This window comes from Canis aureus, chromosome 11, assembly GCF_053574225.1.
Source record: "Canis aureus isolate CA01 chromosome 11, VMU_Caureus_v.1.0, whole genome shotgun sequence".
NCBI lineage: Eukaryota > Metazoa > Chordata > Mammalia > Carnivora > Canidae > Canis > Canis aureus.
Window position 1 is genome coordinate 53,401,776 of NC_135621.1, and position 12,417 is coordinate 53,414,192.

General features: G+C 40.9%; 1 protein-coding gene across 1 annotated transcript in view; it reads right to left on the reverse strand.

Annotated features, from left to right (window-relative positions):
• Nucleotides 1-12,417, reverse strand: part of LHCGR (luteinizing hormone/choriogonadotropin receptor) — a 76,066-nt gene that overhangs the window by 38,747 nt on the left and 24,902 nt on the right. The window contains exon 6 of the mRNA XM_077915851.1: nt 1,633-1,704. Coding sequence (XP_077771977.1) covers nt 1,633-1,704 — 72 coding nt within the window. The remainder of the gene's footprint in view (nt 1-1,632; nt 1,705-12,417) is intronic.

The window sequence follows — 12,417 nt, forward strand, 5'->3', positions numbered from 1 at the left end:
AAGGCGGTGGTACTAAATCACTGAGCCACCTGGGCTGCCCCTAATTGTCTATATCTTTAACTATTTTTCTCTTTTAGCAAATTGAGGGCAAGCAGTATGTCCTGTTCACTTCTGAATCTTTGGTGACTTCATATTGCCTGGTACATAGAGTATGAATGAATGAATGGAGTTTTTAAAAAAGATTTTACATGTTTATTTATTTTATAGAAAGAAAGAGAGTGAACAGGGAGAGGTGCAGAGGGGGAGGCAGAGAATCCCAAGCAGACTACGCTGAGCAAAGAGCCTGACATGGGGCTCCATCTCATGCCCCTGAGATCCCAACCTTGGCTGAAACCAAGAGCTGATGCCCAACCAACTGAGTCACCGAGGCCACCCCTGCATGGATTTTTTTTTTTTAAGACACAAACGTAAAGGAACCAGCTTTGCCATATATCATCCCAGGCATGCAAATAATGTCAATGTTACCCTAAAATCCCAACATAAGCTAACACTTGCTGCCAGCTAAGAAAAAAGTCTCATATTCACAAATTGTACATTTGAATGTTTCTAAGGTTAACATTTACTGAAGCTTTCAGACTTGAGAGCTTTAGCCCATAGAAAGACTGAGCCTAAGGCAGGTAATGTCTTTTATGAACAATACAGTAATGGATTATTCCTGAACTGATTCATTTTATTTGTATCTAATTGTTTGTTTCTTTAGCTGTGGCTGTTTTTCTCATGAGGAGGTCTAATGCATTAAAAGTTATCAAAACTCAACATTTAAATTTGAAAGCAGAAGAATAGGGTTAGGTTCAAGAAACTGACATTTCTGTAATTCTTGGGGAATTATTTTTAATATCCTCATTGCTTGCTGATACCCTATCTAGCAGTCAGAGATTCCCCAAGGAGCTAGGATTGATGATGCAGCATCTTTAGAGATGGAAATTGGCTTGGAAAGCCCAGTGGATTGTTAAGATCCGAGACGCTCTCTAGGAACTAAATGACCTTTGAGGTCCTTTCATGTGGACTAACCTTAAGAAGGATGCTAGAATACTGGACTCCTGAGAAAGTTCTTTCATGTCTGGTGTCTTATGCCCTAGAGGCTGAGACCCAGGGAGAATGGATTAAAGTTACATCTGACACAAATGTGAAATCACCCTGTATTATCAGGTTGCTTTACACTTTTGATAAAGGCCTTTAACCAATACAACTATAAAAACTCTGTTTTTGTCATACACTTATTATATTTTAGATATAAAGATTATCTTCTGATACACAATAAACCTCCAACACATTTTCTTTTATGTAGGTGTTATCTAAAAATGTGACACAAGGGAATAGTGCTCTAGCAGAAGCAGAAGTTTTATGATTGGAATCTATTTTCTTTTCTACTTGAGAAGTTTATTGTCACTTATCAAAATGCATTCAGTTCATTGAAGCAAGGTTAATTATCTGGAATTTAATGACTCTTGAAAATCATACTTTTCTTCAAAAGTCTCTAGATATTATTTGTATTATGAAGATAAAAATACTGAGGTTTCTTTAACAAACTTTCTCTCCTAGAAAAATTATCCCTTTTCAATTATGTTTTCTCTTGCAAAAATTTTATTATTCCAATTATGAATGTCTTTTGATATGCAGTATCTTACTTACATTTTTACGACCTCATTAAGTCCTCTGAAAGCTTGAGATGGGACTAGTTTGATAGGGAGATAGGTGAGTGATCTAGAAAAGAAGAAAGGAAAGCCACGAGTTTAATATTTAAGACTGGGCATCTTTTAAGTTCATGAATAAAATGTGTGTGTGTGTGTGTGAATGTGTGTGCATGTGTGTGTGTGTGCGCGCGCATGCATGTGTGACTACAGAGTTCCAACGATTGGATTCAGATGGAGAATTCTAAGTTATATCAATAAAGTGATGTGCCATGACTCACTCTTGGTCTATGTCAAAGAGTATGTTATTTTGTAAGTAAGATCCCGAACTTTGGGATCAGATACACCTAGGTCCAAATCCCCACTCTCTCACTGGCCAGGTGATCCTGAGGATGTTATTTAAGCCCTCTATTTCTGTTTCCAGATCTGTAAAATTGGAATAATAATTTCTGCTTTACAGGTTGTTATGCTAGCTAATCAGGGTAAGTAATGTAAAGAACAGAGCTTGGTACCAAGTAAATAGTTGATAAATAGTTCTAGGTGGCCCCATAGGCCTGGTTGGGAAGATGGAAAAGAAACTGTCTTGGGTAAAGTGGAGAAGTGATTGGTGAAAATACAGTTGGAAACCAGGCTGGTGGGAGAAGGGAAGATTCACTAAGAACATGTTCTTATTTTGATCTATACCATCTTCCCCAGACAGCCAATTTCAGTATGAGCCCAACCAGATCACGTGGCTGCTATGGCTCAATCACATGGGCATCTCATGCCATTTTGGGGGAACATCTACAGAACATTTCCTTCAGGCACTCACCTATATTTAGAGGAACAATCTAAATGTTCTTGAATTGAGATAAAAGTTAGGCATTATGTAAAATTTGAGAAAAGAGCAGTTACTCAGCAATAGCAAAAGCAGAACGGGATGATGTACACGTGCTAAAGGAAACTGGGGTTAAGTTAACTCAGAAGAAAGCATCTGCAAAGCAGGGATGAATGTTCAACCAACATTTATGAAGCATCTACAATGGTGCAGGGTTTTGGACCAAGCACTGGCAGAGAGGAGGAGCATGGACAAGGACACTTCAGGAAGAAAGTGAGTATCAGGAATATGAAAGTAGAGGTGGAAGATGCTGCCTTGCTTTTCGTGTGTCTATAAGCAGACTGTCTTAATTGCCTGGAAAGCACACCTTCTGCATCGGGGTCTATTTGAATCAGAGAGATGTCTTATGGTCTCGGAAGGGACTTGCTACTGGTGTAAGGTGCTATGTGAATTGAGCACACAACCTTATTTTATCCACTCAACAATGGTGTGAGGTGGGTGTTTCCCTTTGATAGCAGAAGAACTAGATCACAGAGAGATTCCGTACGTAGCCTAAACAAAGCAACATGACCAAGCACACTGAGCCCAAATACTCTTTTTACTGTTCTATATTGGACCAAAGTATTTGATTCCTAACCTAGTCTCTTTCTCCCCCACCCCAGATTTTATTGAGGAATAACTAACAATTATAATTGTATGTATTTAAAGTGTACAGTGTGGGGATTTGATATACACACACATTATGGCATCATTACCAAGATTAAGAAAATTAACACATCTGTCATCTCCCTAGTTAATTGCTTTTTTTGGGCCGGGGGTGTGTGTGAGTACATTTAAAATCTGCTTTCATTAGATCATAAGAACATAGTCTTATAACTCAAAATTTGTGCCCTTTGATCTATAGTTCCTCATTTTCTCCTCCCCTCAGCCCCTGGCAACCATGATTCTCTTCTCTGTTTCTAGGAAATTGGGTGTGTTTCATTTATTTATTTATTTATTTAGATTTTAGATTCCACATATAACTGATACTATACAGTATTTGTCTTTCTCTCTCTGGCTCATTTCACTTGGCATGATGCCCTCCAGGTTCATCTATGCTGTCACAGATGGCAGGATTTCCTTCTTTTTTATGACTGAAAAATATTCCTCTGCGTGTATGTGCATGCATGTGTATGTGGGTGTATTTACTACATTTTAAAAATCCATTAATCAGTCGAAGGACCCTTTAGTTGTTTCTATATTTTGGCCGTTATGAATGCTACTAGAATGAACAGGAGATGCAGATATCTCTTAGAGTGATTTCATTTCCTTCAGGTCTGTTTTTCTATCTATCTATCTATCTATCTATCTATCTATCTATCTATCTATCATCTATCATCTATCTATCTATCTATCCATCTATCTCCAGGTAACCTAGTCTTTCTCAGTGAGCAAAGTGGAGGCAGAGGCTTTGTAACCTTGTTTCTCTTGAAAGGAGAAATGCTATACTCTGGCAATTTCTCCTGCAAAGCAGCTTACCAACCGTTCCTCTCTAGGGGCTAATGCAAAGAAATTTCATTTCAGGAAAATGCTTTTACTCAACAGTCTCTTAGAGATGGTACAACCTAGGGGAAGTTATCCAAACTTGGTCCTCTGATCTTATTTCTGCAGATAGTCCCACCAAGCACATTGTTCAATACCTGAACTTATTTAACAGGGCATCCAAGAAGAACAGGGACAGTGGGGGGAGAAATATTCTTACGGTGGCATGTTTGCTTCCTATATTTCTTCTGGAATCATGTCCGCTTGGCTTACTGATTAAAAACACAGTTTTATTGCTCTCTGCACTGCCAAGTCAATAAATTTCCAGAAGAGAAAGCTGTATTCTACTGTACTCCATGCAACATCAATAAAACTGACAGCCAAATTCTGATTCCAGAATCTTTATTGCTGGGGATAATGCAGTGCAGAACATATTTTGGAGAGTGTTTACATAAAAGCTTAAAATGAACTCTTCAGAGCTGTTTATTCATGCAAATGGACCCCAGAAGCTGGAGCCTCTCAGCAAGCAGCCTCCTCCTCCAAAAGGGAGCATAGTGTTGCTCCCAGGAGAGCAGTTTGGTTCAGGTTGGACCAGGGAGGTTGCCTGAGCTTTTTGATTGATGTAGGGATGAGGGATGAGGAGCAAAGGTTGGACAGAAGTGAGAGAGGCTGTAGATCATGCACTGGCTGTCCCCAATGACTACAGAACAGCCCTAGTGCAAGATGAAATTTTGCAGTTGATGTTGATGCTGCAGATCAGAAAAGGCAGCAGTAATGAGAATAAAAATAAAGTTCCTACCATAAAGGAACTTAGCAAACAGCAGGTAGCTTTGTGGATGTGGCTGGGGCAAGAAGAGCCTGTGAGCTGGAGAATGGGGAGACAGGTGGGTGAGGCAGGGGTACCGAGTTTTTGACACTAGATGTATTCTCATGAAGTGGGTGCAGAATGTAGTTTTCTGAATCCAAACCTATTTTACCCGCTGACTTACTTTTTTATTTTAGAGATGTCATGTCTTCATTCCTGATTCATCTTTAATGGGCAGCAGTTTCTAAGCATTCATGTGTCTGTCTCCTGTATTTAAACAATTGTTCATTTAGCCCATGATTTGCCAATAACCATTAGAATATACTCCCTTTGAAGCTTTGAAGGTGCTCCCTGCTCTGGTGTATGCTTTTTTTTTTTTGAGGTTTTATTTATTTATTTGGCAAAGAGAGAGAGACCCCAAGCAGGGGGAGCAGCAGGCAGTGAGAAAGGGAGAGGCAGACTCCCCAACGAGTAGGGAGCCCAATGCAGGGCTCTATCCGAGGACCCTGGGATCATGACCTGAGCCAAAGGCAGATGCTTAACTGAGTGACCTGGGTGACCTGCTGATGGGTGCTTGTATGAGGCCAAAACTTGTAGCAACATGAACGACTGTCTCCATAATAACCCTGTAATTCTACTCCTGTGTACATCCCAGAGAAATTCTGACATTGATACCTAAGGGAACCTTTATAAGGATTTTCTTCACAGCATTGTGGCATCAGGGGGTTGGATACAAACCAAGTGTCCATTACTGAGTGAGAGAATCATAGTGTGGACAGTATATATCTAACTAATAGGTAAGCAGCTAGAAGCAAGAGTCTAAAGGCACACAGAGCAGCCTATGTGGATCTTAGAATCATGGTGCTCAGAGCAACAAGTAAGAAATTAATAATATAAAATTCTACTTGCAGAATTAAAATTACATGTGCACAAAACATTAGATTTTTAAAAAAGATTTATTTATTCATTAGAGACACAGAGAGAGAGTGTCAGAGACACAGGCAGAGGGAGAAGCAGGCTCCTCGCAGGGAGCCCGATGCGGGACTCCATCCCAGATTCTGGGATCATGACCTGAGCCGAAGGCAGGCACCCAACCACTGAGCCACCCAGGTGTCCCAAAACATTAGATATTTTAAAAGAAAACACCTGAGCACCTATTAGGATGGTTGCCTATGGCAAATTGAAAAGAAGTGAGAGAAGGGGATAAAATAAATAACTAAAAGCAGAGTGACTTTGAATGGACCAGTGATGATGTTGCTTGGATGAAGAAATGTGATCAACTTAGCCCTCTATATCTGAGAGATGAAAAAGAATAAAAGTTTTGTTTTGATGTATAGAGTGCTCCCCTGCTTTCCTTTTCCCTTCCTTCTTTTCTTCTTCTCTTGAAGTTAGGCCTCTGTGTATTCCAAGAATTTTGTGAACTTCAGAAACTTTGGAAAAGCCTAGGCAATATCATTTGCTATAGAGCAGCAGCCAAAGAGAGCTGAGGACAGAAGACCAAGGGCAAGGACGGTTCAGCGACTCCGCTGTCCAGGGTCAAAAGAGGAAATGAAAGCTATGCATAAAGCAAAGACCAATAAAAGAGGGGCAGAGCCTATTTTGTCTCAGACAAAAAGCATGACAGACCCAAACTATGCAGCTCAGAGAGTGATAAAGAGCCAGGCTACTGGGCAAACTTGAGGTTGAATTCGCAGCGTGGAGAGTTCTCTCTGCCTCCTAAATAGTGAGATGAGTAAGGAAGTCCATGGTAGGGGACACTTCAGCTACTTATTTTTATTATGTTTCATAGCTCTTTCCCTTCCCTTCCCTTCCCTTCCCTTCCCTTCCCTTCCCTTCCCTTCCCTTCCCTTCCCTTCCCTTCCCTTCCCTTCCCTTCCCTCCCCTCCCCTCCCCTCCCCTCCCCTCCCCTTCCCTTCCCTTCCCACTCTTTCTTTACCATTTGACACTTTGGTTTTTAAATGAATGCATGGTACAACACAGGTGACACCTGGATTATGGCCAAATCTCATTGTGCTCAAGTGTCTGTGTCACAGATATTGAAACAAATACTTAGACAGAATGACAGTCTGCCTTAGTTTCATCAAGTATGAAAACTCCATTTATTTGTGAATCCCGTCCCCAAGTCCCCAGCCTTTCTAGGTAGGTGTTAAAGTTGATGTAGCACCATCCTTTGCCCCTTTAGGATTGGAACTAAGCACTCACTCTAGTTCTGGGATCCTGTGATTGGTCATGACTCTGGTGGAGTCCTGTGTCTTTCTGCATTGTCTACATTAAACCTAACAATATTTGGAAGGCAGAAGTACACCTGCAGTGTCTTGAATTATACTTGCTTCCCCCGACGCCATGTTGGTGGTTGTTTCTGCCTTGATTCCTTATCCTGTAGCCTGCCTGGTCTCCTCAGAGTCCATCTAGGAGTGGAGCTTTTTCCCTGGCTCCCATCTCCCTCTGGCCCTGCTCAGCCCGTGTGCTTCAGAAAGCGGTCCTGCCCTGGAAACCCTTATGCAATCCAAGCTCTTAAAGACCAAGGAGAGGTGGGGAACCTATAGCTGTAACTGACTTTTTCACTGGCTTCTCAGTCACTAGATCCTGATTCCTGTGTCTCTGCTTCTTAAAAAACACAACTGATCTGAAATAGTGCCTACTTGCTCTCTGGTTAGGTTCAACCTAGTATCTCTCACTGGTGGGTTCTGGCTTTCAAACTGGGCCAGTGGCACAGATGGAGACTCTTCGCTGGAGCTACCCAGTACAACTGGGTTAGTTCCCATAGAGGATGCTGTGATGGGCTACCAAGCTCACCCTTCAGGACTGAGGCACTCGTTCCTCCAAAGGCCAGGAGACAGGTCTGCTGAAGCTCCTAAATAGTTGTTCTCCTGGAATTACCCTCAGCCTAAGATTGTCACCTTACCCAAGATCACATCTTCTGTCCTGGGCAGCATGCATCCAATGACAGGGTGAAGGCCTGGCCCCTTTGCCTCAAGGTGGGACTAGTAAGAAGGGCTATCCCACCTTTAGAGCTCCTTCCCATCCACTCTTTCATCTGGACCCCAGATTTACTCCCCTTCCCAGCCAACTCCAACTGCCAAGACACCAGTGCACTGTGTGTTAGAACTCATTACCAGGAGATAATTTGCAGATAAGCAAATAGCATTTACATACACTCAATCACCTTAAAGAGGATGATGCCATATTATCGGGTCCTCCATAATTGTTCCTACTGTCTCCTGAATACTCAAGAGTGGGCTTGAACCCCTCATATTTTTTTTTCAGAGTTTAATAATACAGATGACTTTAGAAGGGGTCAGTTTCTCCAGCTCACTTGTTAATGAACCTTCAAATAATGTTAGCTGGAGAATTTCAGAGTCAAGAGGGCTGTATCCCCCCTGTGAAATCCAGGATTTAGAAATCCCTGCTTATAAAAACCTAACAATTGAGATACATTTGCATTATCAAAGGTTCTTTATTCTACAAAAGGATACCATGGAAGTTTCCTTTATTTATTTTTTTTTAATTTTTATTTATTTTTTAGGAAGGTTCCTTTAAATAGCAAACTCCCTAGGTGAATGGAAAATACAGTTCCACTTGACACGCTGTCTTCTTTTAAAGACAGGTATTGCATGAAGTCAGTTACAACTGTAGGTTCCCCACCTCTCCTTGGTCTTTAAGAGCTTGGATTGCATAAGGGTTTCCAGGGCAGGACCGCTTTCTGAAGCACATGGGCTGAGCAGGGCCAGAGGAAGATGAGAGCCAGGTAAAAAGTTTTGTACCAATCTAGAGTCCCCAAAGACTGGGTGAAATCCTAGGTATCTTGTCGAGCCTTTACCTGTCCTTCTGCCCAGCACAGCAGAAATGAAATATTTTTATTCACTTCCCTCTAATTATTTAGAAAAGCCATCTATATTATCGATTTAAGAAAGCTGCAAACATCCATCCATCTTTCACAGACAATTAGTTTATTGCTAGACCTATACGCTCTGAATTTTAAAATGCTACAAAATCAGAGGGAGGAAAAAAGACAGAAATCAGAGAGACTCAAAGCCTTTTTGCCTAATGACCTCATTGAAATGGGAGGGGGAAGCATTACTTTATTTAAAAGAACGTTAATATTTTTGTATTTATTGCATAAGACCTTGATCTAAATTCAACAGAGACTGAAGAATTTGTGTTCTTTTCAAAGCTGCTCAGTAATTATAATAAACTTGCTTTCATCTTGGAATGAAATAAAAATGGCTTCCCCCTTTCCAGATGGTTTTAAATCATTGTGTTTTCAAATGTGTTGGTCTACTTAGTAACTTCATTACTGGGTATGTCTTCATTTATTGGCCTCTTGTCTTTGTAGCATTTACCTACAGGGAGCTGAGATGTCAATGTTACCTGAAATATGAAGTCAATGTATATGGACATGCAATTTGTTAAGTTTTACATCAGAAAATTTGGAATGCAGGATGCCTGGGTGGCTCAGCAGTTGAATGTCTGCCTTTGGCTCAGGGCATGATCTTGGGTCTGGGGATAGATTCCCACATCAGGCTCCCTGAGAGGAGCCTGCTTCTCCTACTACCTATGTCTCTTCCTCTCTGTCTCTCATGAATAAATAAATAACATCTTTTTTTTTTTTTTAAAAAAAAGAAAACTTGGAAACCTCCTTAAAAATACATCCAGATTGTTTTGATTGACTACTCTTTTTTTTTAAATTGATACTCTTTTAAATACTTACTGTATTTGACTCAAGGGATCAGAGAAAAGGGCTACTTGCAAGTGATTTGGTCCAACCCCTTACTTTATAGACAAGGAATCTTCAGCTAGGAAAGTGAAATGATTTCCCCGAAACCATGTGGCAATTCAGGGGCAGATCTAGACTAGAACACAGTTCACTTCGTTCCTGGTCCAGTGCTGTGTCCTTCACTAATCAAAGCACATCAGTGCTGTTCCTTTGGGGGTTTTGTTGATACACTCTGCTACACAGTCCTCTGGTTCTCTGGTGAAAACCTAGGCTCTGACAGCTTCAGGAGGGCTTGTGCTCAGTCTTAAACTTCAAAGATGCTGCTCAAATTCCTCTTCCTCCATAAGCCTACCAGAGTGGGTTGTCTTTCTTTCCCCTATCCTCCTCAGCAAGAATAACTACTCATTTTTTCCCCCTGTACTATTATTTGAGAATTTACCAGGTACCCTGTATGAATGTTTCCTCTGTTCCACCATTGAACACCCATTCCCTGGTGACTCGACCTTCACAATGGTCTCTTGCTTCCACCCCTTTTATTATTTTCCCACTGCCAAATTTTTTGGGCGTTCTTTTCTCCACCCTTGACTGGTCTTTGAATTGGTTTCCCCTCATCCCACCCTGGGTTTCCCCTAACAGATCTAGATTAATCTTCCAGATAACTTCCACCTTGTTACTATTATGTTCAATTATCTTCTGTGCCTCCCCTTAGCCTGCCTACTACTGACACATGTCTCAGCCCCGCATTCAGGCCCTCCAAATAAAAGCTCAAACTTTATTTGCTGGTCCTGTCACCCACTATTCCTCTTATATAACCCATACACTACATTTGTGCTGTCCAATCAGGCAGCCGCCAGCCACACATGGCCACTGAGCACTTGAGACACGCCAGTCTGAATCAAGATCCACTGTAAAGTGTATCAAACACACCGGATGTCGAGACTCAGCACGAAAAAGGAATATAAAGTATCTTGTGAAAAAGTTTTATACTGGTTACATGTTGAAATGATAATATTTTGTACACTTGGATTAAATGAAATATTTCACTGAAATTGATTTCTCTTTTTTTTGTTTTATTTTGGTTTTTTTTTTGGTTTCACTTTTTAAAAGCTTTTTAAATATGGCTATTAGAAAGTGAAGATTACACACGTGACTGATACTACATTTTTGCTGGACTGTGCCACCCTGGACAAATCAGGCTATTGTATTTCCTGAACTCACTTCACCCTTTTCTGCCTTCATTCCCACTGTCTCCACTAGCTGGCACATTCACCCTTCTCTGCTGGTTAGCTTCTACTCTTGGTTAGAGGTCTCTCTTAGGTGTTATGTACTCTCAAGACTATGCCTTCATCACCAACTGCACATGCTTTCGCTCTGGAAGCAGCATCATGGGGCAGTGGAGAGTCAGAATGCCTGTGTTCAAATCCCAGCTTCACTGCACATTAATAAAATAATGATTATATGAACTACCACAGAGATTTCTGAGATTAAATAGGAAAGGTTTATATAATACTAATACAGCATCTAACACAAGATAAGAGCACAGTAAATACTCATAATTCATAGCTGTTTACTGTGGAGGATTCACAGATACCCCAGCTACTTCAAGAGACAACTTTAACTTCCTTGTCAAGGGTAGGGGATTAATGGGGGGTGGGGGGCTGGTGAGTTCAGTACCTTGGAATGGACTTTTCTGTTTGTCGTGGGTCATGCTTTAATCTATAAAATATCTGTGACTTGTTCCTGACTCTTAACTCTCTGCTGATTATGCGACAACTGAGGGGGAGGGTAAATACTCCTACTCGGTAGGTACCTTTCTTTTGGGCTCAGTTACCTCTTACAGGTGTCACCTGATAGCCCTTTTTAAAAAATGATAAAGAACAACCTTCCATTAAATGTTGCAACCCTAGAGAGCCACTCTTCAGAGCTCTCATTTACTCACTGGTTTTAAAAAGTTCAGTCAGTTGGAGCCCTCCCATTGGGAAGCGCTATTTGGGTGATTCTCCTCCAAGACAAACTCTATAGAGCACCTAAGAAGCTGTGAGGAGCTTATGAATTAAACTGTGAACCAAAATTTTCAAGAAGATTCCCTGGATAATGGATTTTCCAAGTCATTTGTGCAACAACTAAATTAAAAAATATAAAGCCTCAGAGGAAAATGGTAAACACATTTAAGCCCTTACTCAAAACCCATTTAAAGTTTTCTAAAGACACAAAGCAAAAGAACCCAATCTTTACCCCCTAAACTGAATAGCAATAATATAACATGACAAGAATAACTCTGGTAAATAAAACTACATGTTGAATTCTCCCCAGGGAATGTCTGTATCATCTGTAATCATTTTTCAAAAGTGTTTTTTAGAAGCAGAGAATATTATGTTGTCAGGACAGTGACACTGCAGATATGCTTCAGGAAACTCTTTCATTACAAGCTCCTGTTCCAGGCACTTAAAAACTTTTTTTTTTTCTTAAGTAAGTCTGTAAAAGCTGGTTGCAACTGATATACCACGTACTTTTATTTAATCCGAGGCTGGATGAAGTGCCTAAAATTACTAGCATGTGTGCCTTCACTTTTCACTAACTCCCTGGCTCTGGTGGACACCAATTTGTGTGGCTGTATGCTTCTTCAGAAGCATCTCATTGCTGGTTGTGTCTGGGTGGAGTATCTCGTTGACTGTGCTCCTCTGCTCTTGCCTAGGGGGTGCGGGCTGAGGCAGTCAGATTCTCTCTTGGAGGAATTTCCAACTTCTAATAGACAGGATCTATGGAGCTGACTCATTGCAAGGGAGGAATCTAGAGAAATGGTGAGTGACCTCTTGCTGCTAAAATGCCAAATTCTCTCTGGATCTTGCCCACATCCATCTACCTACCTCCTTATTCTTCTATCAAGTTAACCTCTTATGATTAAATTTGCCCGAGTTGATTTCTG